Below are 27,232 nucleotides of genomic sequence, written 5' to 3' on the forward strand. Positions count from 1 at the left end.
TATACAGTATGCATTTGGAATTGATTAGCCACTTTTTCAGTCAAATCCCATAGTGGATTACAATTTACCGAATGCATTATAAAAGAGCACATTAAAACTGTATAAATAAATAAACAGTACAGATTTAAATCTTAAAATCAATTAGACCATAATTCAGAAAGGAAGGAGAGAAGGTGGGATAGACTATGAGAGGGTTTTGTATAGGAGAGAAGGTGTGTATTATGGAGATGTGCTGATAAATGTGAAGTGTTACGATGTTCCTCATAAAGTTTAAAATGTGTGTGTGGAATTAATATTCAAAAACACAGTAATTACCAACATTTTATATGTATAACATCTGGCTATATAAGTCACTAAAGAGCCAAAGATATGTGTGTGAAATCAGGAAGAGATGGGGTGGGGGTTGTCTAGTGCAGTGATTCCCAACCCTGTCCTGGAGGAACACCAGGCCAATCGGGTTTTCAGGCTTGCCCTAATGAATATGCATGAGAGAGATTTGCATATGATGGAAGTGATAGGCATGCAAATTTGCTTCATGCATATTCATTAGGGCTAGCCTGAAAACCCGATTGGCCTGGTGTTCCTCCAGGACAGGGTTGGGAACCACTGGTCTAGTGAGCCTTAGTTATTCTGGTGCTATACAGCTGTTTTATAGATAACTTAATGCATTCAGGTCTGAACGCAGCTGTAGGAGGAATAACTTTAAATGGGGTTTATTTATTTACTAGAAGTCCTATATTGCCTTTGCGAACAAATTTATGATGATATGTAGCAAATGTAACCTGGTCATAGACAATAAACGGATGTTACAGTAAAACATTCAAATAGCAGAATACATTATAGCATAGTATGTTACATAGAGGCCTAAATTCTACATATGATACTAAAAAAATGTTGCCAAAAAAGCGCTATTCTATAAGTCATGCTTAAAGTTAAGTGTGGTTTATAGAATAGCACTTACTCCTGGGAACCACAACTAAAGTTAGGCAAGGCCATTTGCACAATGAAAACATGGAGCCTTGGCCTAATTTTAGATGTGAATGCCTTTATTCTCTAATTACGCTCATAACTTAAAACAACACCCCCGATCTGCCCATGACCTGTCCATTTCTGCATCCCCTTTTCTGACTCACACAAAAAATTTAGACACAGATCCCATGCCTAAATTTAATGCACGTAACTTTTAATTGATTTTAATTAGCACCAATAATTGTTAAAATTCCAATTACTGGCACTAATTACTTGTTGTTCAATTAAATTGTCCATGCAACTGTTAGTGCTTTTTATAGAATTTGGAGAAGAATGTCAACACAACATTCATTAAAACACCTTGATTCTTCCTTAACCTATACAGACCAAATCAATGCAGTGATGAGAAAATTCTTCAGACTAAGATAAATGAAAACAATCAGGTCAGTCCTAGTTCAAAACAACTTTAGGACAATCGGTCAAGCAATACTACTGCCATACCTGGACTACTGCAACTCTCTATACAGTGGGATCACAGAAAAGGAAACTAAAAAAATTACAAACAATTCAGAATTCAGCAGCCAGACTAATACGCAGAGCCAGCAAAATGGAAAAAGCCACTCCACTTGTAAATGAACTACATTGGCTATAAGAAATGAATACAGTTCAAGGTGACCTGCATAATCCACAAAGCCATTTCCAGCAAAAATTCCTATGGGCTCACCACAAAGTCAAAATTATGCCCTCCTTCCTCAACTCAAGATCAGTGCAACAGTTCAAGATCCCCTTCCCTTCTGTTCAACAAGTCCACAAAAAAAAAGATGTTTGAGATCGCTTTCGAATTCCAAGCTCCTTACTTTTGGAATAAACTACTTACATCTCTATGACAGATCTCATCATTCTTTCACTTCCAGAAGACACTTAAGACATATCTCTTCTCCTTATAAGACAAGATAACTCTAGCCAATACATCTGCTTCTACTAATCTCTCTCACCTCATTCACAGTTCCTTATGTAACACTGTACAAAGGGCTAGATGCACTAAAGTCAGACGGTAATGCTGACTGGATCGCTGCTGGCTGAGTCTCTGGTTGATTTTGGCCGAGCAATGACATGCAAATTATTTGAGCGGAGGCTCGCCCTAATCTCATCCAATCGATTGCTGTAAGAGCAATTTAAACGCATGCGCAGAATATTTCTATTGGTTCTTGCTGCAATGTACGCATCTGCCTGTTATACATCAGTCATACGTGTGGTTTTTTTGCATGCATCATGCCAGTAGAGATTTCCCTTGTTTGGGGAGTTGGAGGTAGCTGTTTGAAGCTGTTGGATGGAGTTGTTGAAAGGAGTTTGTAGGTGGTGTTGGAAGGAGCAATTGAAAACTGTTGGATGGCGTTGTAAAAGCGAGCAGTGAGGCAGCGTTCCAACTTTCCCGCTATGTTCCACTGCATATCTATATTTGTTTTTATAGTTTTATAGTATAACTTCAATACAGATTCTATTACTTTCAGGGCAGAAGAGCCGGCAAGGATAGTGAGCGGCTGGTCTTCACACCAATCGTTTTTTCTTAGATTGGCAAACATGATCGGTATTTCTTCTGCCAGCAGAAACCATTTTGTGCATTGATTGCTCATGTTACACATGCATAATACAAGAACATCAGTCAAGAGGTAGCGGAAAAATTTCAAAACCTCATTTCAAAATCTCTATGGAAAATACATTCTGCTTAAATTCTGACTATACCTACATCACTTAGGGCCCCTTTTACAAAGCCACAGTAATGAGTTCTGAAGCGGCAAATGTGATGCAGCCCATAGGAATTGAATGGTCTGCATTTTATTTACCGTGTTGGAATTGCTACCTTGGCTTTGTAAAAGGGGCCCTTAATTTACATGACCCATTTCGTTTACTTTCATTGTTGTTAATATCAATTAACGGAACTACTTTACATTTGTTCTACCTACTCTTTGCTTGTGCCTTCTGCCAACTTACAATATCTCATTCTTGGGATGTTTTGGTACTATCCAAATTCCTCCCGCAGTTGCTTCTTCCATTAAAGACTTGGGAGAAGAATCAGTTTTCTTCCTGAAATAGAGATAGTCTTGTGTTAAGTGAAGCTTTTCTGGGAATAGATTCTAGAGTGTGGGAGCTATCCCTAAGAAGGTTAGTTGTCAGGTGTCACATCACGTGGAGAGGGTATGGTCAGGGATGGTTATGGAATGAAGTAGCCTAATGGTTAGTGCAATGGACAGCAGTTCCTTGTGACCCTGGGCAAGTCACTTAATACTCCATTGCCCCAGGTACAAAAACAGACTTTGAGCGCACTATGGACAGAGAAAATAGCTGCATATAATGTGTACAGCGTTGTGTACATCTAGTAACGCTATAGAAATTAGTAGTAGAGATGCTCTTTGGGAGATCTTTTGAGACCTTAGAGGTGCATAGATCTTGTTCAAGTACTCTGACCCATTTTCTATAAGGTCCTTGAAAAACATAAGCACAGTTTTAAATATAGCCCCGTATTAGATTGACAGCGAGAGAAATATTTACAGAAATGGTGTGATGTGATCACATCACTTATAGCCAGTGGCCTAGTGAGGGAGGGTGGTGCCCCCACTCTTCCCCACTGCTTGAACACCACCCACATACCTCTTGAAATGTTCACCGGCATGAGCAGCTTGCAGCAGCCTCGGCTTTCTTCTGACGTTACGTCCTGGTCCTGTGACCAGGAAATAATGTCAGAAGGGAGCCAAGTCCGGTGTGATCAACAAGTGGAAGATGCTGCTTGTGCCGGTGAACATTTAAAGAGGTTCACAAGGGGAGGAGAGGCACTGATACCCTCCCATGAAGACAACGATCCGGCCCACCCCCCCTTACTACTTCACTGCTTATAGCCTTCTATTAGTCATCTTGTAGCATTCTGAACTAATTGGAGCTGATGCAGATCCCTTGTAGCCACACTAATGGAGACTGCACTACAGTAATCCAGCCTTGATGTTGTCATAGTACGAATCACGTTGACAAAGATTTGTCTTCTAGATGCATGGAGAGAGACAGTATAGTTGTCACAGGTGATTCAGGCAGTTCATGAAGGTTGTTTCTTGGATTTGGCAAATCAACTAAGTGAGTCCAGCTGTACCCCAGCATTTCTTACCTGTGATTTATGGGGGAAGTTCATAAGAACATAAGAATTGCCATACTGGACAGACCAAAGGTCTATCAACCCAGTATCCTGTTTCCAACAGTGGCCAACCCAGGTCCCAAGTACCTAGCTGGATCCCAATTAGTAAAGCAGATTTTATGCTACTTATCCTAGGAATAAGCAGTGGATTGTCCCCAAGCCATTTCAATAATGCCCTGTAGACTTCTCTTTTAGAAAAATATCCAAACCTTTATTAAAACCCTGCTAAACTAACTGATTTTACCACATTTTCCAGCAATGAATTCCAGAGTTTAATTACACGCTGTGTAAAGAAATTTTTTCTCCGGTTTGTTTTAAATCTACTACTTAGTAGCTTCATCACATGTCCCTTAATCCTAGTATTTTTGGAAAAAATGAACAAGTGATTCACATATACTCTGTCCACTCTACTCATTATTTTATAGACCTCTATCATATCACCCCTGAACTATCTCTTATCCAAGCTGAAGATCCCTAGCCTTTCCTCATAAGGAAGCCATCCCATCTCTTTTATCATTTTTGTCACCCTTCTCTATCTTTTTTGAGATATAGTGACCAGAACTGCACACAGAATTTGAGATGCAGCCGTACCATAGAGCGATACAAGGGCATTATAACATTTTCATCTTTGTTTTCCATTCTTTCCTGATAATTCCTAACATTCTATTTGCTTTCTTAGCCGCCACTGCACGTTGAGCTGAGGGTTTCAACGTATCTTCAACGATGACCTCTAGATCCTTTTCCTGGGCAGTGACTCCTAACACAGAACCCAGCATCACATAGCTATAGTTCGGGTTTCTCTTTCCCACATGCATCACTTTGCACTTGCTCACATTAAGGGCTCTTTTTATCAAGCCGCGCTAGCGGTTTAACGCGCGTAATAGCGTGCGTTAAACCGCCGTCCAAGCTAGCCTCGCTAGCCGCTACCGCCTCCTCTTGAGCAGGCGGAAGTTTTGGGCCAGTGTGGGGGTTGGCGCATGATGAAAAGTCGCGCGTGTTAACCCCGCTAGTGCGGCTTGATAAAAGGAGCCCTAAATGTCATCTGCCATTTTGACGGCCAGTTTTCCAGTCTCACAAGGTCCTCTTGCAATTTTGCACAGTCCTCTTGCGATTTAACAACTTTGTGTCATCAGCAAATTTAATTATCACACTAGTTATTCCCATCGCTAGATCACTGATAAATATGTTAAAAAGCATCGGTCCCAGCACAGACCCCTGGGGAACTCCACTATTTAATTAAACCAAAATGCTATGAACACGATTGTGAAGAAAATAGCAGTGTATATCACTTCATAGCAGGGGGAAAAGCCTCGGAATCCCGTTAGGGAAGAATCCTCCTCTAACTGGAAAGGGTAAGTAAAGTCATCGGCACAAAAACCTCCTGCAAGCCGTGTTATAGCTGATATTTAAAACAGACATTAATTTATATAGTACTGGGGTCCTTTTATTAAAACGTGCTAACCAATGTAGCGCTTGCTAACAATTAACACATGCTAAATGCTAAGGCGCCCATAGAATATAATGGATGCCTTAGCATTTAGCGTGCGCTAATCTTTAGCGCGCACTAAATCGGTTAACGCGCCTTAGTAAAAGGACCCCACTATTAGTTAAGAACATAAGAACATAAGAAATGCCTGCACCGGATCAGACCTGGGGTCCATCCAGTCCGGTGATCCGCACACGCGGAGGCTCAGCCAGGCGTACCCTGACGCATACATTAGTCACTCGTATCCCTCAATGTGTCCTGCAAGAAGATGTGCGTCCAATTTTCCCTTAAATCCTAGAATGGTAGTTTCCTCCACCATCTCTTTCGGGAGAGAGTTCCAGGCGTTCACCACTCGCTGTGTGAAGCAGAACTTTCTGACATTTGTCCTGGCCGTGTCCCCTCTCAGCTTCAGGCCATGACCTCTGGTCCGAGTCTGGGTCACATTCGCCAATGTGAATAAAGCTATTTCTTGCTCTCCATCCTTTCCCCCTGCTGGTGAGTGAGCTTGCTCCATTTTGTTGATTCCTTTTAGCAATTTAAAAGTCTCTATCAGATCCCCTCTCAGTCTTCTCTTCTCAAGGGTGAATAATCCCAGTTTTCTGAGGTGATCCTTGTAGCTCAAGTTCTCCATACCTTCTACTAGCTTCGTCGCTCGCCTCTGCACCTTCTCCAGCAGTGTTATATCCTTCTTCAGGTATGGAGACCAGTGTTGGACACAGTATTCCAAGTGTGGTCTGACCATTGCTCTATAAAGCGGCATTATGACCTCCCTTGATCTACTCGTGATTCACTTCTTTATCATGCCTAACATCCTGTTAGCTTTCTTTGCTGCCACTGCGCATTGAGCCGACGGCTTTAGGGTCCTGTCTATCAGTACCCCTAAGTTTTTTTCTTGTTCGCTCTTCCCCAATGTTATACCTAACAGTTTATACTCATGCTCCTTGTTTTTTCTGCCCAGGTGCATCACTTTGCATTTTTCCACATTAAAACTCATCTGCCAATTTTCTGCCCATCTCTCAAGTTGCTTCAAATCTCTCTGAAGTTCCTCGCTGTCTTTTTGTGACCTGATTGTCCGGCATAGCTTTGTGTCATCTACAAACTTGACAATAACACTGGTCGTTTCTTCTTCCAGGTCATTTACGAAGATATTGAATAAGATAGGCCCAAGAACCGAGCCCTGAGGCACACCGCTAGTTACTTTTTTCCAGTCTGAGTACTTCCCATTTATGCCCACTCTCTGTCTTCTGTTTTCCAGCCATTTTCCTATCCATCTTAGTATATCCCCTTCTATTCCATGACTTTGTAGTTTTTTGAGAAGTCTCGCATGAGGTACTTTGTCGAACGCTTTCTGGAAGTCCAAGTATATTACGTCTACCGGTTCTCCGCTATCGACTTGTTTGTTCACTCCCTCAAAAAATTGAAGTAAGTTGGTCAAGCACGACTTTCCTTTCCTGAAGCCATGCTGACTACCTTTAAGCAGGTCATGGTTATCTAGATGCTGTACTATGCTGTCTTTAATCAATGCCTCAACCATTTTCCCAGGGACCGATGTGAGACTCACAGGTCTATAGTTTCCCGGTTCTCCCCTTGATCCTTTTTTGAAGATTGGGATGACGTTCGCCATCTTCCAGTCTTCTGGTATCCGTCCGGTTCTAACTGACATGTTAGCGAGGGATTGCAGTAGTTCTCCGATTTCCACCTTTAGTTCCTTTAATACTCTCGGGTGAATTCCATCTGGGCCAGGGGATTTGTCACTTTTTAGTTTGTCAATCTGATAGTATATCTGGTCCAGATCCACCTTCACTGTGTGAGGCTCTCCTCTATTTCTCCCTTGAAAACTTTCACTGTTTCGGGTATTGAAGTGGCATCTTCCTTGGTAAAGACAGAAGCAAAGAAGGAATTTAATCTGTCTGCAATCTGTTTGTCTTCTTTGATGTATCCTTTTTTTCCTTGGTCGTCGAGAGGGCCTACTGTCTCCTTTGCAGGTTTTTTCCCCTTAACATATCTAAAAAAGGGTTTGAAGTTTTTGGCCTCTTGGACTATCTTTTCCTCATAGGCCCTTTTGGCTTCTCTCACCGCCTTGTGGCACTTCTTCTGGTCGTCTTTGTGACTGTTCCAAGCCTCGGTTGTATTCTCGCGTTTCCATTTTTTAAAAGAGTCCTTCTTTTCCCTAACTGCATCCTTCACCTCTTTGGTTAGCCAAGCTGGTTCTCTTTTGGCTTTAGTTTTCCTTCCTTTGGTTATCTGTGGAATGTATAGATTCTGTGCTTCGGTGATAGTATTTTTTAGTAGGGACCATGCTTGCTCTACCGTTTCGATTTCAGCTATCCTTTTTTTGATCCGTTTTCTTACCATGGCTCTCATGTTGTCATATCTTCCTTTTTTAAAGTTAAAGGTTGTGGTTAGGGTCTTGGTTCGCTTCCCCTTTCCGATGTCGAGTTTAAAGTAGATCATACTGTGATCGCTCGTCCCCAGCGGGACCGTGACTTCTACATCTTTTGTTTGCCCAGTTATGCCATTTAGGACCAAGTCCAAGGTGGCGTTTCCTCTTGTCGGTTCTCCTACCATTTGTTCCAGGAAGCAGTCACCCACCATTTCCACGAACTTTATCTCCCTTCCGCAGCTTGAGCTTACTAGGTTCCAGTCTATTCCTGGGAAATTGAAGTCTCCCATGATCGTTACATTTCCCGTCCTACATTCATGTCTTATTTCTTCTATCATCTCAGAGTCTGTTTCCTCCGTCTGACCTGGAGGTCGATAGTAGAGACCTATTTTTGTGTCTGCTCCGTTCTGTCTGGGGATTTTTACCCAGAGGGACTCCAGTTTCTGATAATGTTAATGTGGTAGTTCATTAAACACAGTTCCGTAAACACGGTTAGTGTTGTTAACAACTTGTAGACACTGACAGTAGCTATCATCAGTGGACTTATCTTTCGGCGTATTCAGGCACAGGTTCCCACCCCAACCGATGATGGCCAAAGCATTTTGCCTCGCAGCTGCCTTAGGGATAGGGAGAGTGAAAGCTAGTCAATCAGCACCAAAGTGCTCATTATGCCCATACGGTGCCAATTAAATAGCTTCATCCTCCCTATACCTGAGGCAGCCAACCGATTCTCTTCCCAGCTTCATGCTTTTAATATACCTAAAAACATTTTTACTGTGTGTTTTTGCTTCCTGCTCAATCTTCTTTTCAAGATCTTTCACCTTCCTTATTAGCACCTTGCATTTGACTTGACATTCCTTGTGTTGTTTACAGTTATTTTCAGTCATATCCTTCTTCCACTTTCTGAAGGATTCTCTTTTAGCTCTAATAGCTTCCTTCACTTCACTTATTAATGCCGGCTGACATGTCATTATTTAAGGAGAGAGGGAAGAATCAGAGTATGAATGGCCTCAACCACTGACCCGCAAGCTTTGCTTTGAAGAATGCTGGTGTAGAAGGACTGAGGTTGAGATAGACACTACAGAATGACAATCTCTGGTATCCAGAGCAGATATTGTGATGTCATAATGCTTCATTCCACCAGTGCCTAAGAGCCAATCATATCAGTGATGTCACAATGGCTTCATTATCCTTGGCTCACATAAGAATCAGAGTATAAATGGCCACAATCACTGACCCGCAAGCTTTGCTTTGAAGAATGCTGGTGTAGAAGGCTGATCTTCCTTCCTCCTTTTTTTTAAACATGGGCTTCCAGGATAGTATTTTAAATAATACCATACCTAATGTATATTTTTGACCTTTGCAGCTGCACCTTTAAGTTTCTTTTTTACCAATCTCCTCGTTATCATAGTCTCCTTTTTAAAGTTAAGTGCTGTTGTATCAGATTTCCTGTGTAAACTTACTCCATCATGTTATGATCACTGTTATCAAGTGGCCCCAGCACCATTACCTCCCTCACCAATTCATGTGCTCCACTAAGAACTAGATGTAGAATTGCTTCACCTCTTGTCGGTTACTGAGTTAGCTACATCATAAAACAGTTTGATTTCATCAAGGAATTTTAGCTCCCTAGCATGCCCTGATGATACATTTACCCAGTCAATATCAGGGTAGTTGAAATCACCCATTATTACTGTGTTACCCAGTTTGTTATCCTCCCTAATTTCTGATAACATTTCAGCATCTGTCCATTCATCCAGGTCAGGTGGACAGTAGTACACTCCTATCACTATCCTTTCCCCTCTTACACATGGAATTTCTACCCATAGGGATTCCAAGGTGTGTTTCTGTTCCTGTAAAATGTTTAGTTCGTTTGAATCAAGGCCCTCCTTAACATAACGCTAAGCTTCCAAAGATTTGATCCACCCTATCACTACGATATAACTTGTACCCTGGTATGACACTGTCCCATTGGTTATATTTCTTCCACCAGGTCTCAGAGATGCCTATTATATCTATCTTTTCATTTAGTGCAACATATTCTAACTCTTCCATCTTGTTTCTTTAACTTCTGGCATTTGCATACAGACATTTCAAACAGTGTTTGTCATATCTGTTTGCAATTTTCTCAGAAGTTGGCATAGATAATTTGCAATTTTTAAAATCAGCCTGCTCTTAATTTAAGGAAACCTGGTCTACTGTGGCCTGTATTGTAATGTCACTATCAGGATGCTCTGTCTTCCCTTTTAAAGATACCTTGTCCTGAACCATGCTTTTTTGAGTGACTGTCAGCCTTCCCCCAGTTTCTAGTTTAAAAGCTGCTCTATCTCCCTTTTACAGTAAATGGCTCCCCCGCTGCCCATCTGGCCCAATGACTCTTTGCCAGCACCTCCCTTGGTTCCGGTGGGCACTCGGTTGCTCTAGAATTTTCCTGCTCCTTACCAGATCGCTTTCTCACTTCTCCTTGTCAGGTGGTGTGGAAGAAGCAAACTTTTCGCTAGACTCTACAACGGTTGCTAGATCTTTGGCTAGCAGCCTGGTTCCACCCTGGTTAAGGTGGAGACCATCTTTGCGGAATAGGCTCCCCCTTCCCCAGGATGTTGCCCAGGTCCTAAAAACCTCCTCACTGCACCATCACCTCATCCATGCATTGAGACTCCAGAGCTCTGCCTGTTTTTTGGGACCTGCGCGTGGAACAGGGAGTACTTCTACCCTGGAGGTTCTGGATTTTAATTTCCTAACTAAGAACCTAAATTAGATGTTTCTTTTAGGAAATTATCCAAAACTTTTTTAAACCCTGCTAAGCTAACCACTTTCACTACAGTGGCAACAAATTCCAGAGTTTAATTACCCATTGAGTGAAGAAATATTTTCTTAGGTTTTGTTTTAAATCTACTACTTAGTAGTTTCATCATATGCTCCCTAGTCCTAGTATTTTTTGAAAGAGTAAATAATCGATTGACATCTACTCGTTGCACTCTACTCAGTATTTTATAGACCTCTATCATATCTCCCTTGAGCTGTCTCTTCTCCATGCTGAAGAACCCTAGCCGCTTTAGCCTTTCCCATCCCTTTTATCATTTTCATTGCCCTTCTGAATACCTTTTTTAATTCTAGGCTTGTGTATGTGGAGCTTCCATTTCCCAAGCTGGAACATTGTTTGATCTTTTTTGAAAGGCAACTTGGACAGCTTATACAGCACGTACCAAAGCAAACATCAGTTATATCTCACTTTGGCTTCAGACTGCAGCTTTTTTATGCACTTCATAACGAAAGCAGCAAATAAAGATTGTTTTTTCTACTTTCTGGAAAAGATGTACACCATATTAGTCATAAGAAACATTTTCAAAAGTACCCAAAGGACAAAAAGGCTACACAAAAACACCTCTCAATGTCATAGAACTCAGTGTGATGGAACAGTTGAGAACATTGGCTTGATAAAGTCAAGCCACCGTGCTATGGAGCTTTCTCCGTATCTTGGAGAGCAACATACCAAACATCCCTGGTGACATCTAATTCTACCATTTCTGTCCTGTTGCTAACTCACATGTTCCAGCTGTCAAAACAGTCATGCAGCCCGTCTAGAATTTATTGCAGCAGATTAATTCAGTTTATCAGCTTTTCTCCTTCCATCTTTTTCACATTGGAGGAAATAAGAAAAAAAAACCCAAACCCTTACAGCCATAAAGGCAAGATCTAATGGAGTACTATAACAGAAAGGAAGCAAAACACATTACCCACCAGACAATAATAGAAAAACAAGAGGTCAAAAGAGGGCATTTAGAAAAGAATTACAAAACAGAAGGGCACTAGATTTAGTGGTAAAGGACTATTAGAGACATTTCTGGAAAAGACTTTTAGAAAAAAATATTTACCATATTTTTTCAGAGTATTGTATTATAGTGGTCAGTGCCACTCCAATGAATTGTATTATAGTGGTCAGCTCTCTCCAATGAACAGTCAACTTTTGACTCCAAAGCCTCTCTATTAGCAAGACAAATAACACTAGAGAGTTTTAAAAAGAAAAATTGCCACCCACACAAGGCTCCAAAGCCTATTGGCTGTAATAATAGCTGATTTTTAAGTAACTAAGTTGTGATTAGTCAAAGCACAAAACCATTGTACAGATGAGGGGTATTCAAACATTATCTTACATTGGGTTGTTGTAGGGAATCTGGCTATATATATCAATAACCAAATGGAGGAGTGGCTTAGTGGTTAGAGCTGCTGCCTCAGCACCCTGAGGTTGTGAGATCATTTCCCACTACAGCTCCTTGTAACTGGGTAAATCGCAAAACGCTTTATTGCCCCAGGTGTAAAATAAGTACCTGTCTAAAATCTATAAACTGCTTTGATTGTAACCACACAGAAAAGTCAGTATATCAAGTCACTTTACCTTTATTGCTCATATAAAGCTTCAAACACCCAACAAGTTATTATAAGTACAGGGATAATCTGATAAATTTAACCATAATTTCAAGCATCATACTATGTTATAGCCTAGCACATTAAAATACAGTTTCTTCTTCATCTCAGCATATCAAGAAGGAGTAGAAATAGGATTGCAGAACAGCCAGGATGAAGAGGGTGGCCCCAGAAGTTTCCAAGGGCTACCACTGGCTTCCAGACCTTGCATTGAAGAGCACTGCTACAGTCGGTGCTCATTTTAAGAAAGACCAGGCAGAGGTATCAATCCAACGCTTGTGTAAAACACAAAAAAAATAATGTAATAGGCCATAAGAAGAGAGTATGGAGGCAGGTCCATGTTTTGGCAAGTTACTTGCATCAGAGGTTAGTAGTAGTCTTGTTGAGAAATTTGTCTCCTGGATTGGCAACAAGTAGTATGTATGTAATCACTCATGCAAGGTATTTTTGTATTAACATGGCACTATACCACAATAGTACGCTTACAACTTGTGAGACTGGAACATATCATATATGTGAGAAAATGACATTGTGCTACAATGATACTCTTGCTCTTTGTAAAACAAGCCTAGTGGAGTTAGGCCTTGCCTTCAAGAGTGGGAGCAAGACTAGATGATGCTCTGAGCATATGTGATGGAAAGTAGGGCAAATTTCCATGGGCCACTCATAATGAAGAGCCCTAAGCCCTAAACGCTTAACTCAAGGCTTCATATTTAATAATGAAAGTCATTGGTAGTCAATGCAGATGGATCAACAGTGGGGTAACTGAATCAAACTTCCAGGCTCTTCATAGAAATCGGATACCATACCTGCAATTATCAGCAAGGATTCATTGCGACTTACGTAAGATTAATAAGGATTCATAACAGTAACATCAAAGATCAGGTAATACAGAGTTCATTTCTCCTATTGTTTTTTACCATAATTGTCTTTTTTCTATTAACAATTTTGTATTTCTTTACCCATTCTTTCCCTATGTTTTTACTGTTTATATTGTTAGTCATTAATTTGTTATGTTTGCTTAGTGTCTATTTGTTTTTGCTATCCCTTGTATTATTTGTAATTTTAAAGATATGTTCATCGCTTAGAAATTTGAGTAAGCGATTAATCAAATACACAATAAACTTGAAACTTGATGTCTTTAGTGATTTCCTGAATTGAAGATAGGAAGGGATCTGTCGCAAGCAGGCTAGAAGGTAATTCCGAATCTTGAGACCTTGGAACTCGAAGAGTGATTTTTTCCAGATTTGATGTGGAAAGGGAAGAGGCAGTTTGCCGTACAGTACTGGGTCGTTCTTGAGTTGTAAAATGAATGTGTGACCTAAATGGCCGATTTTAGCCCAGTCGAGATTTCTCCACATATAGCCTTGTGGACCACACTTGCGACTATAAATTGGATTCTGCTCTTAACTAGCAACCAGTGCAGCTCCACCAGTAGTAGATTGGTCCTCTAAAACCTGGTCTTGCAAAGGATTAGTCTGGCCACTATGTTCTGGAGCAACTGCAATCTCTTAAAACCTTTCATTGGGATGTTACCATATAGAGAATTGCAATAGTCTAGATATGGAAGTAAGAAGATTGCCTGAGCTACCATTCTAAAGCTGGGCTAATCTTATGATTCTCAGTTGCCTCAGAATGAAGGAAAATATTTTGACCAATGAGTCAATATGCTCTCCCATAGTAAGTCTGGAGTCAAGGACAATACCTAGCACCTTTTACGTTTTGTCTATCGTTAGTTTCTCACTTGTAGACAATGTTAGTTCTGAATGCGGTAGTGAATTATAGTCCCCAAACCAAAGCACCTTCGTCTTCTGTTTGTTTAGTTTGAGGAAGTTACTTTGTGACCATGCACTTAGATTCTCAACTATTTTTGATATGTGCTGGAATGTGTCAGCAAAGGAGTCTTTGGCAACACAAAGGAGAAAATGTCATCTGCATAGGAAAAAGTGTGGACTTGTGGGAAGGAGAACCGCTTACCCAAGGTGCTCATATATACATTAAATAAGGACGGTGAAAGTGGGGAGCTTTGTAGAACCCCACAAAAGGATTTCCATGTTTGGGACTTCTTATAGATCCTTTCTCATTTCATGTTCTCTTGCCTAAGAATTCTGTGAACCATTTCAATACTATCCTGTACACAACTAGCTCTTCCAAGTGATCAACTGCAACAAACACAGCTGAGATATCAAACTGCAACAGAATGGTTTGCTTGCCTTTGCTTAGAGAGGACTTTGCCTTTAACGTTAATTCTAGGAGTAGGGATTTGGTGCTGTGTAGTGAGTGACCTGAAGCCATGTTGTTATGTTGATCAAGTTTTCTATTCCGCTTTTACCGATCCAGTTCAAGGTCGGATTACATTACAAGAGGTTGGCTCAGTTACCCAGGAAGTTACAATGGACAGATTGACATGGACATTCAATAGGGTTAGGGTTACCAGACGTCCGGATTTCCCCGGACGTGTCCTCCTTTTTGAGGACATGTCCGGGGGTCCAGACGGCTTTTTAAAACCTGGCACTTTGTCCGGGTTTTGAAAAGCTTTCCAGGTAGCAGCGATGTCAGGACAGCATCTGCTCATGCATGGATGCAACGCAATGATGTCATGTGCATGTGCGCAGCATCATTGCATCACACCAACACATGCGCAGATGCCCTCCTGACAAGCGACCAGGTTGAGGGGGGTGGGGTGGAACGGGATGTGACTCAGGCAGAATGGAGCGTGTCTCAGGCAGAACGGGGCGGGCCTGGAGCAGGGCCATGGGTCTGGATTTTCATTCCCGAAAATCTGATAACTTTAAATAGGATTGCTAGTACAGGTAGATCAGTATAACTATTAATACAGTTAGGTCATAGTTTCAACTATATAGTTACATGTACAAGTAGGTCATTGTTGGTTCTTTGTTTTGTCCCAGGAGTTACATTAGACAGTTTAGGAATGTGCTTTTACATTACATTACATTAGGGATTTCTATTCCGCCATTACCTTGCGGTTCAAGGCGGCTTACAAAAGATTTATAAACAGGGTTACAATGGGAGAACAATTGATTTGCTAGAGTGTTAAAGAGTAGATCATTTGATATTTCTTTGGTAGTTAAGAACAAGGAGGCTTAACAGAAGATTTATAAACTAGGGTTTCAATGGGAGCACAATTGTTCTTGCTAAGATAGTAAAGGGTAGATCCTTTGTCTATTTTAGTGATTTTGAGAGTACGTGAGGTTAGGGCTGTTTCAGGAATTTCTTGAAAAGTATAGTTTTTAGTTCTTTTCTGAATGTCTTGTAGTCTGGGGTGGACATCAGAAGGTTGGAGATCTGGTTGTCCAGTTTTGCTGCTTGAGTGGCTAGGAGACCGACGTGTAGTTTTGATCTTTTTACTTCTTTGATCAGGGAGGGGGGGTATGAATGGGGAATGCATTTTTCTGTGTCTGGTTGTGGATGCTGGGATGAGGCGGTTGTTCAGGTAGGATGGGCTGTCTCCGTTAAGTGTTTTAAATAACATGCAGTAGAATTTGAATTGTATTCTTTCTTGGATTGGTAGCCAGTGTGAGTTGATGTAGGCTTCTGTGATATGATCATGTTTTCTCAATGAGTAGATGAGTCTTAAAGCTGTATTTTGGATTGTTTGTAGTTGTTTGGTCATAGAGGCTGGGCATGGGAGGAAGAGGATGTTGCAATAGTCCAGCAGTCCTAGGATTAGGGATTGTACTATAAGCTGGAATTGTGTTCTTTCAAAGAATTTCCGGATTTGTCTCAGATTTCTCATGATAGCGAAGGATTTCTGTATTGTATTGTTCATTTGCGGTTGCATGGTACAGCATCTGTCTATAGTTATTCCTAGTAGTTTTATGGTGGTTTGGATGGGGTAGTTGATTGAGTTGAGTTCTAGGTTGGCTATGGTTTGGATTTTGTCATTTTCGAAGAGAATGAATTTGGTTTTGTCTGGGTTGAGTTTAAGTTTGTGATCTTTCATCCAGGCCGTAATCGTATCTAGTGTTCGATGTAGTGTTTTTGTCATGGGGGATTTTGATTGATCATAAAGTATGAGAATGGTAATGTCATCCGCGTAACTGTAGGTGGTTATGCCTAGATTGTCTAGATGTGTTCCGAGAGAGGCAGTGTATAGGTTGAAGAGGGTAGGGGATAGTGTGGATCCCTGTGTTACTCTGCAGGGGTTTGACCAAGGTTCTGATTTTTCTTTGTTAGATTTTACACTGTAGGTTCTGGATTTTAGGAAGCCTTCAAACCAAGAGTATACTTTGTCTGAGATACCTATTGCATCCAATATTTGCAGAAGGATATTATGGTCTACTAGATCGAATGCTGCAGTTAGGTCCAGTTGTATGAGAAGTATTTTTTTTCTGTGCTTAGTTGTTGTCTGATTGTATCCATGAAGGAGCCTAGTAGTGTCTCTGTGCTGAAGTTGGTTCTGAAGCAGATTGCATGGGGTGGAGTAGGTTATGGTCATCCAGATAGTTGGTGAGGAGTTTGGCTACTAGGCCTTCTGTGAGTTTGACGTATAGTGGTATTGAGGCAATAGGTCTGAAGTTGGATGGTTGATCTGGTGGTCCTTTTGGGTCTTTTTGGATTGGGGTGATGATGATTTCGATGAGGATCGAGGGGAAAATGCCATCTTTGAGCGTGGCTTGAATCCATTGTAGAAGTAGAGTACGGAATTTTACACTTGAGGTAGTAAGGAGATATGAAGGGCAGTGTAGAGTTTGTTGAGTTCGGACCATTGTATATTGGGGAAATGAGACCAAGTTCTGTCTGCTGCAGTTGAATCTTTGTCTATGGGGTGAGTTGTGATTACATCTAGGTGGGATGGGGTAACATTGAGGGTGGCTCTGGCGTTTGTGATTTTGTTCTTGAAGTGCTCTGCTAGGAGGGTAGCTGAGGGGGGAGGGGTATTATTAGTGGTTGTGTAGGGTTTGGTATCTGTGAGGTCTTTTAAGATTTGAAATAGTTTTTTGGAGTCTTGGGTTTCTGTGCCTATAAGGTTTGTGTAATGAGTTTTTCTCTTGTCCTTTAGTAGAAGTTTGTATTTTTTGTTGATTTTTTTCCAATCGATTTTAGTTTGATCTAGGTTTGTTTTTCTCCATTTTCTTTCTAGTCTTCTACACTGTCTTTTGAGTTGGAGCAGTTCATTGTCAAACCATTGGTCTGATCTCCTGCTGGTTCTGGTTTTGGTTTGTAGTGGGGCTAGTTCATCAAGGATGTTGGTTGATAGATTTTTCCAATGAGAGATGAAGTCTATAGGGTCGCAATCTTGGATTGTTTCATCTACTTTTGTCCAGAAAATGGTTGGCTCGATATGTTTGTGTGAGGTGTATGTTATTTTTTTGGATTGAGGTGTAGTTTTGGTCTTGGTCCAGTTGAAGTTGAAGTTGTATGTGTAGTGGTCTGACCAGAGGGAGGGGGACCAGGTTCCGTTGGGAGTTAGGATTGCTGGGGTGGATGTTTGGTGGGTCATGAATGCTGCGATGTCCAGTTGATGACCTTTTTCATGTGTGGTTTGAGGGTTTAGGATTTGGAAGGATAGGGCACTGAGAAAAGATAGACAATTTTTTGCTGGTGTGGAGGTTGGGTCTTCTAGGTGAAGGTTTAAGTCTATTAGGATGAGGTTATATTCTGCTGTTAGAGAGTTATGGTAGATGAAGTTTCAAATTCCGGTCTCCCTGTGGTCCAGTTACCTGGTGTTATATAACAGAGCATGCAGTTTAGTGAGTTTTTTAGTGTAGTGCTTGTAAGATGACAGGCGAAGAAGTCCATTTGCGGGGTGGATGTTTTTTTCTAGTATGTTTTGGGTTAGGGAGTCCTTTATTATTATTGCTAGTCCTCCTCCTCTTTTTTTCTCCCTGCAGGTCACTGTTATTTTGTATCCCCGAGGGCATACCTCTGTTATTCTGGGGTCTGTGTCTGAGGTTAACCAGGTTTCTGTGAGGAAGAGGCAGTCTAGGTTTTCGGTTTTTATCCAATTTTTTATGTGTTCTGTTTTGGGTCCTAAGGCTCTGATGTTTACGTAGGCACAATTCAACGAGGCGATGTCTGTTTGATGATAGTGCGCCGTTTCAGGGTATATGAGTGCTTTGGAAAGAGGTTGAGGTTTGGTTTTGGGATGTGTGGGTCTTCTTCTCCAGGTTAGGGTGATAGGAAGTTGAGTGCTGGTATGGTGGTTCGAGTTTCTTGTTGTGAGGGGTCTCCTGTTGAGATGCTGGATATTGGTTGCAGTGGAACATGTGGGTGTGGTGGGCAGGTTGTTTGCTATTACTTTCCACCTGGTGATGAGGAGGATTATCAGTAGGGTGGCTTGAGTGTGTGTTTTCAGGGATAGCTTCATGTTTGGTGTCTGTCATTTCAGTTACTTCAGGGTTGGCTCCCTGTCTTGGTATAGAAATGCTTTTAGAAGTTTTCTGAACCTGAGATAGTGGTCACAAGTTCATAGTGTTGGTTCCTGTATTTTGCGAATTGATATTGGATGGATAAGGTAATTTGCCTGGTAGACTTTATATTGTTGCATGCTGGGAATTTTGATTGGAAAAGATTTCTGGTAGAATATCTGTTGGAGGCATCCTGGAGCAGGACGGCCAACTCTGTTAGGTAGTCTGAGGATCCCTCTCAGGATCTTAAAGGCAGTGATGCCTAATTTAAACTTGACCCTTGCAATTATCGGCAGCCAATGTAGTTTAATATATTAGGGCTGCAGGTATTCTGATTTCCATAGTCTGTATATGAGTCTTACTACTGCATTTTGAGCTAGTTGTAGACACGATAGTAACATTTTAGAGCGTTATTATACAGTAGTCTAGTTGAGATTAGGGATTGCACTAAAATTTGGAAAGCCTCTATTTCAAAATATTTTCTTATCACAAGGAAAGATTGTTTTATTATTGACTGTATGTGGCTTTTCCTAAAATTCGAAATTGTAGTTCTAATGAGAAGTCTGTGTCATCTACTGTGATCCTTGGAGCATAGCTTGGGTCATTTGAGGGTCCTAGCCAAAGGAATTTGGTTGTGCTCTTTTTTAGTTTGAGGCGATGGGTCACGGTCCAGTTTTCTGTTATGCAGACACATTTTTTGACAGCAGTGAGGGCATTCATTAATGTGGCCATTACAGATAGTATGATCATTATGCCATCTGCATGTTGTGAGTTATGGAATCCATTAACCAGATTTAGGAATTCAGATAGTTGCATATTGATGCAGAATTCCACCAATTTAGCAAGCTATGGTATACCTGCTACTGGCCTATAGTTTTCTCCCTTGGTTAGGTCCAGACCCATAGCCTTAGGTATGAGGGTCAGTGAGATGGCTGATACCATTCTTAGATAGATCCCTTTTGTCAGGCACATGTTGACAAGCTCTGTTAGCCAAAGCAGAAACTTGGCTGGTGCTCGATCCAGCATGCTAGTGGGACAGATATGAAGATGGCAATGCTTCTTTGAGAGCCTTTTCAGTAAGCCAGAGATCTCATTTGTAGTAGATCTGTAGGTATTCCTTCTTTCTCATCAGCGTGTATAGTACTCATCTCTATGTAATCTTCTAATGTATGGGTAAATGGTTCTCTTATGGTCCTGATCTTGCCCTGGAAATGGCTGTCTAGGCTGTCTTCATCAGTGTGTTGTGAGGAGGACTCTGGTAATATCTCTAGTGGATTTTAGAGTAGTAAAAATCTTGAAAAGACATTTGGATGAGTTCCTTGACTGATTAATCAAGGTATCGTAACGAATTGTTATAGATTCCGCTACTGCCAGTTTGCATTGTTTTATTTCTCCAATTGACATAGTGTTCCTCTTTTTGGTGTTTTCTCCAGGCCCTCTCTAGTCTTCTTACTCTTGTCCATAGGGCAAATAGTCAGTCTGTGAACCAGGAATTGTTTTTCTGTTTCACTTTTACAAGTTTAGTTGGGGGCTATCTTTTCTAGTACTGATGTAGTGAGGTACTGCCAGGAAGTTATGGTCTTATCTACATCATCATTCATGGGTTCCAGCTGGTCCACAACTTCATTCCAGAACTTCTCTGCTGGAATCTTACCCTGCATCTCCCTATATACCCCTTCTTTGGGTGCTATTACTTTCACTTTAGATACCTTTAGAAATTTAGATAGAAGGTTAGGAGATGATGATCAGACCAGATAACTGGTTCCCAACTAACGGTCTATTAAGGGAAAATTTAATCCTTCAGATATGGTAGAGATGAAGTCTAAACTGTGTCTACCCTTGTGATTTGGGTCTGAAAGGAAGTTATCAAAATTTAGTTGAGTCAGTATATTCTTGAATGCATGGACTTTGAAGTTGTTGTCCTCCTCTAGTTTAAGGTTCAGGTCCCCAAGAATTACCAACTCAGAGAAGACTGTGGTTCAGTGTGAGATCAGGTTAAATATTTTATCTTCCACTATGTTCCACATACCAGGAGGTCTGTAGATCACCTAAGTCTTTTCTACTTCCAGGATTGCTCAAGCTGCAGACCACATATTCTAATCCCAAATCATTACAGTTATCTATCAATTTCATGGAGAGAAATGATCTGTATAATATGAGTAAACCTCCTCCTCTCTTTGACTTCTTAGGGCTGTGAATCAGAGATTAACTAAGATTGGGGAGTCATCGTCTTGGATCTGTTATGCCAACTATACCAGCCTCGTGATTAGTGATCAGGTCCCTTAAGATCAGGGCCTTGTAACAGACCGAATGAGCAATAAAATAAATACATTCCCTTGGCTTATATTCTTCCTCTTTCCTCTATATTTATGCATTACTGATGATCAGCTTCAAATTTTCCCTATCACCTTTCCATTTGTTATTATGAGGCCCATGTAGTGTTGCACACCTTTCACTGAGGAAAGAAGAAGACCAGCATAAACAATATTGCGGTAGTCCAAGCACAAAATCAAGAAAGCATGAATTAAAGGTTGCAGGGTGTCATCATAAAAATAACTGTGGATACTTCATATTGGTAAAGAATTGAAAAATGGACTTAATGATGCTAGATATCTGAGATTGAAAAGACAGTGCTTAATCAATGATCAACCCAAATATCTAAAATAATCAACCAGATGAATAGGAGCATTTAGTAATAAAGGCATAACCAATAGATGGTCTAGCCCAGTGGTTCTTATCCCTGTCCTGGGGGACCCCCAGCCAGTCAGGTTTTCAAGATATCTCTAATGAATATGCATGAGAGAGATTTGCATATAATGGAAGTGACAGGCATGCAAATCTCTCTCATGCATATTCATTAGAGATATCATGAAAATATGACTGGCTGGGGGTCCCCCAGGACAAGGTTGATAACCACTGGTCTAGACTGTCCGTTATTCAGCAGGCTGTAAACTTTAAAAGATTAAGTACCAAATTATACCCTTTTAGTCAATCAGAAATTAAGTCCAAACAGGTCTGGAAAGGTGTAAATTCAAGGTCATGCAAACTAGTGTAGAAAAGTAGGATGTCATCAGTGTAAAAATAAACATTAATCCTGAAACCCTGAATAGCTGTCACTACAGGACTAAGAAAATATATTAAACAGCAGAGGAGACAGAATCTAGCCCTGTGGAACTCCACACTGCAGGTAATGGACTGAGGACGATGAAGTTGATGTCTTAACAAGAAATGAATCTCTCTAAAAAAAGACTTAAATCAGGCCAGCATAGTGCCTGAGAGTCCAATCTCTGTCAGTCTATTCAGTAAAAGGGAATGATTAACAAGATGAAAAGCTGCTACTACTAGTGCTACCTAATCTCTGTCTAGCACTGAATGCAGATCACTCAAAAGACCAGCTATAATAGCTTCCATGCCATGACTGATGCAGAAGCTGGATTGGGATATAGAACTTGCATTTCAGTCAGGAAGCTTAGAAAACCTGTTAAGGACCTGAAAGGCAACAAGTTGACCTTGTTCTACTGTGTCTCTAAGGGATCTGACCAATTGGAATCTTAGGCCACTCCCAGTGCATCCCAGAATGCACTGGGAAAGAGGCCTAAGATTCCAGTTGGCCTAGGTGCCTAAGACCTTAAGCACCTAGGCCAATCAGGGCCTTAGGCCCCTCCACAGTGCATCCCACCATGCACCGGGAAGGGAAAGGCCCGCTATTCAGTGGAGGTGGGTCTGCCGGCCAGAGGGAGTAAGTATCCCTCTGGCTGGCCAACTAAAAAGGTAGTTGTGGGGTCTGGGTAGACTTGGAGGGGGGGAGGGTTGGGGTGCCAGGGAATGTCTCCGGGGAGGGGGGGGCGGGGTGTTCAGCGGGAGGGACTGGACATCCCTCCTGCTGGTGAATGTCTTAGCGGTGTGGTGGCAGTAGGAATTGGGCAGTCTTCCTGCCGCAGACATTCGGGGGTTCTGGTAGGAGGGACTGGGCATCCCTCCTGCCGGGTATTATTTTGAGGTTTGCAATAGGAGGGATTGGGCATCCCCCCTGCTGGCCGACTTCACGGTGGTTCCCTACTGCAGCCACTAAATCCATCACAGCAGGGAGATTCCCTTGCTGTGATCAGTTCAGCAGCCATGTCTATTTGAAATGTAAGCCAGCATTTTACTGGCCTACATTTCAGATGCCTATCGCGGCCCTAGGGAGACGCCTAGGGCCACTTAAGCTCACCTAAGGCCACTTCCGGGTGAGACCACACCTAGCCTTGGGTGAGCTTAGGTGGCACTACACACCTCCCTAGGCTCACAAAGATGCCTACAATATAGGCTGCCTGCCTTGGTGCGTTGGTTTTTGTTTTTTATAAATCGGTGTCCCATTTGGCTGGTTAGACAACAGTAGGATACCTACTGCTGCCTACAATCGGGATGCTGTTTATAGAATTTGCCCCAGTATGACCACCTTAGTCCCACCCAAAATATGCCTCCAACACGACCCCTTGTAGTTTAGATGAATTGCATAGAAAACAATTTTAAAAATGAGATTTGAAAATAGTGATTTGGATGTTTTTGCAGAAAAAAAAATCATCTGCTGCTTTGTTACATTTTTTGGATAGTTTTCTGTTTCAAAAATGAACCCCTTAGGTAATAAGTTACAGAAAAAAATTAGAAAATTTGATCATGTTACTCCTCTCTTGGTCTCAGAGCATATGCTCCCAGTTTCTTATAGAATTCCTTTCAAAATTAATATTCTCTGTCATCAGATCCAAGCTTCAGGACTACCTTCTTTCCTATCTAGCCTTTGGTTTCTTATTCTGCAAGAGTTCTAGAATCCATTGCTGAAGGCCCCTTGACAGTTCCATCTTTTTGTAGGATTGCTTAGACTATCAGAAATTCTTGTTTCAGCGTAGCTGGTCCAAATCTCTGGAACGCTTAAAGATTCTTTTACTAGATTCAAATCTGTTCAAATTTTATTACTTCTCTTTGACCTTTCCCACTAGCCCTGGAATTTGACTAACCTTATTTCTCAGCTAGCGATTCCCTCACACAGTGGGGTATTAAGGGAAGATGGTACTCGGTATCCCCCCTCCATTGATGGGGGGAGGGGAGTCTCTTAACTGCAATCTCTTCATCCCATACCTCTTAAATCCTTCTCTTTGCTGGCAGTGAGCAGGGATTCTTACCCACTGCTCATGCCAGCTCAAGCCTAAGAACAGGACGTTACATCAGAGGGCAGGGTTCAGGGCTGCTGTGAGAAGCAGGTAGGAGTCCATACTCACTGCTGGGGAAGAATTAAGGTTACCAGATGTCCGGGTTTCCCTAGACATGTCCTCTTTTTGAGAACTGTGATGGGAGTCTGGGCAGCTTTTTAATTTTATAAATTGTCCTGGAAAACTGGACATCTAGTACCACCTAAGCATTTGTGCACCTATCCAGAGTCCTCCTCCACCCCCTGCACCTATTCGGAATCCTCCCTCCCCTTCACGGGATCCGGTGCTTGCTCTCCCAGTGCTGCTGTAAATCTTCGGGCCATCGGCAGCATGGCTGAAGTAAACATGCTGCCTTAAACAATCTGGAAGCAGCTCCTCTGCTACTGCTTCCTGTCCTGCATAGGCAGAAAGCTTCCAGGTCGCCGAAGGCAGCATGTTTACTTCAGTTATGCTACCAACGTCCCAAAGACTTACAGCAGCGCTGGGTGAGCAAGAACCATATCCTGGGTGGGGGGATAGCATGGGGAGAGTTAAAAAGATGTTGGATCGCTGGGATGGGGGAGAAAAGGGAAGGAAAGATGCCAAACTTCCAGGGGAGAGAATGGAAGGGGCAGATAAAGATGCCAGACCACTGGAGGGGGGAGGGGGGGAGAAGAGAGAGGTATCAGACCAGGGAAAGGAAGAAGGAGGGAGAGATTCCAGACTAAGGCAGGGGGAGGGGAAGGAAAATTCAGAGAGATGTCAGACCACAAAGAGAGGAAGAGGGAAAGGAAAGAGGGGAGAGAGATGCCAAACTGTGGGAAGGAGAGGATAAAGATTCCAGACCATTGGAGACGGAAAAGAGGAAGACAGATGTCAGACCATAGGAGAGAGAAGGAGAGGGAGGAGATGGTACACAGAGAGAGGGGAAGGGGAGAGAGATGGAGGGATGGGGAAGGGAAGACAGATGGAAGAAATGCTGTTTATGGATAGATGGGAATAGGGAAGAAGAAATAGGGAAGAATGGCACACATGGATGGTGTGGAGAGTGCACATGGATAGATGGGAAGGGAAGACATAGAAAAGTAGATAGATCTGAAGAGGAAGCAGAAAAATGGAAGAAAGTTGAATATTAAAAGTTAATGCCAAAGATGGATATATTTCACTGAAAATAGCAACCCCACATTTGTTTGAATGGCATAAATCTTATACCTGATATAAGATTTATGCCATTCAAACAAATGTGATTCAAGATCTATGTAGGGTTGCTATTTTCAGTGAAGTTGTTTCTACTGTAATTCCCCCTGCATTTATTTGGATTTCCCCTTGTTTTGTTTTGGGATAAAGATGGATGTAGGGCAGAAAGTGAAGGAGAGAAAATAGCAAATGGATAAGAAGGCCTTGGAAACAGGGTTAAGAGCACAGAAGGAAAGGCAACCAGAGACTGGTAAAAGATGAGTAGAAAAATAAAATCACGAAACAACAAAGGTAGGAAAAGTGATTTTATTTTCAATTTAGTGATTGAAATGTGTCCATTTTCATAATTTACATCTACTCTATATGTTGCACTGTTCAGGAAGAAATGTATTTCTGTTTCTCTGTTATTGTACTGCATGCAGAGTCTGGCATCTTAGGGTTTTGTTTGTGTGTATTAGGGCTTTTAGTTTGTGGTCCTGTATTTGCATAGGGTATAACTGTGCTCTGCCCCTGCGACCAAGGCCACGTGTTCAGATGGGAATGAATGTCGTGAAGCGTTATGGTGTCATGGCCCCAGGTAGGAAGATATTTGTCAGCAGTTTGTCTGGGTTTTGGAAGGCCCTGAGCTTGAGGCCGTGTCTGGAGGGCCTCTGCGCATGTGCACATGTCGACGTGCATGCGATGCCATTGCATCGACGTCCACGCATGTGCAGAGGCCTTCAAGGCACTCGAGAAAGGAGACACAAGGTTTGTGTGGGGTGGGACTGGAGGCGGGGCCAGGGGCGGAATGGAGCAGTGCCATGTGTCCTCATTTTTTTTAAAGAGGAAATCTGGTAACCCTAGAAAAAATAGAAGGATTTAAGAGGTACCAGGGAGGGGAGAGGGAGTGCAAATAGACCCCCATCCCCGAGAGGGGGGGGGGTGAGGGAGAGAAGAGATGCCAGGATTCTTCAGCTGGCAGAGCTTGAAGATTCCCACCAGCTATATTGCTGCTCCTTGATGGCACCCCTATTAAGATGGCATCATGGGTGCTCTTCCCCCTCCCCCACCCCGCCCGCCCACCCCCAGCTTTCTGGGGCCAGTCATCTTTCCATTCTGGCCACTTGCTTTTGTCAAAATTGTAATCTTTCCTGACCCTCTTGGCCTTATGTCTTTTATGTTGTGTTGATTTTATCTTAGAACTGTAAACCCCCCCAAAAAAATAAAAATTTTTAATATGTAAACCACTTAGATTAAAAATAAAAAAGAAAATTTTTTTTGCAGTATATTAAATAAATTGAACATTGAGCCTACAGAATAATGCCTAAAGTGCACTTACAAACATACCTGCCGTTTCACCCCGTTTTGGTGCATAACAGCCATTGTAGCACGGAAGTTACAGTATGTGTTGAACTGGTGTCCAGCTTCTGGTGCACTAAGTGGAGGGCTGAGTCTATCATATCTTATATGGCTACTCACAGAGATCTGAGACATTTTTCCTTGAGCTTTCTCAAAATCACAGCATACCGGTTTTATTTTTGCTACAGTGTGAGTTTTACTGAGAGCAATGTTTACCTTGTGAAAGACTGCAGTGTGCGCAGACAGTAGCATCTCTTTTTATAAGCAAACTCCTGTAGCATTGCTTTAGAGCTGCCCACTGTCTCCTTTCTCTCCACAGCTCTGGACACCACCAAAGACCCCTGCCAAAAGGTGAAGTGCAGCCGGCATAAGGTCTGCATTGCCCATGGCTACCAGAGAGCTATGTGCATCAGTCGCAAAAAGCTGGAACACAGGTGAGCAAGCACAGAATTGTTGCAAAGTCTGAGACTGAGACATGCATCTGTCAGTTGGTACAGGGTAGGATGCACAAAGTTTTGGCAATCCAGTCATAGACAGCAGAATGCTTTTTGTTTGGGGGGGGGGGGTGAGTGTCCAAAAGCTCTGCCCTAGACCTCTCTCTCTGGTTCCTGGCTCCCCCTCCTACCTCCTCTACTGCTGCTGTCATTTTAAATCTTCGGGCAGCCATCAGCGGCAATGAGTGAACCTGCTGCCATCAGCCTGCCCCGAAAGTCT

The 27,232-nt window shown here is 42.0% G+C and overlaps 1 protein-coding gene across 4 annotated transcripts in view; it reads left to right on the forward strand.

The window, feature by feature from the left end:
• The window catches only part of SPOCK2 (SPARC (osteonectin), cwcv and kazal like domains proteoglycan 2), a 285,541-nt gene that overhangs the window by 163,217 nt on the left and 95,092 nt on the right, over window positions 1-27,232 (forward strand). For 2 of the 4 annotated variants that reach the window (XM_033943705.1, XM_033943707.1), the window contains 2 exons: window positions 25,671-25,757; window positions 26,838-26,952. In XM_033943705.1, coding sequence (XP_033799596.1) covers window positions 25,671-25,757; window positions 26,838-26,952 — 202 coding nt within the window. The remainder of the gene's footprint in view (window positions 1-25,670; window positions 25,758-26,837; window positions 26,953-27,232) is intronic. The other 2 variants (XM_033943708.1, XM_033943709.1) reach the window with 1 other exon arrangement.

This window comes from Geotrypetes seraphini, chromosome 4 (genome assembly GCF_902459505.1).
Source record: "Geotrypetes seraphini chromosome 4, aGeoSer1.1, whole genome shotgun sequence".
In the NCBI taxonomy this organism is placed as follows: domain Eukaryota; kingdom Metazoa; phylum Chordata; class Amphibia; order Gymnophiona; family Dermophiidae; genus Geotrypetes; species Geotrypetes seraphini.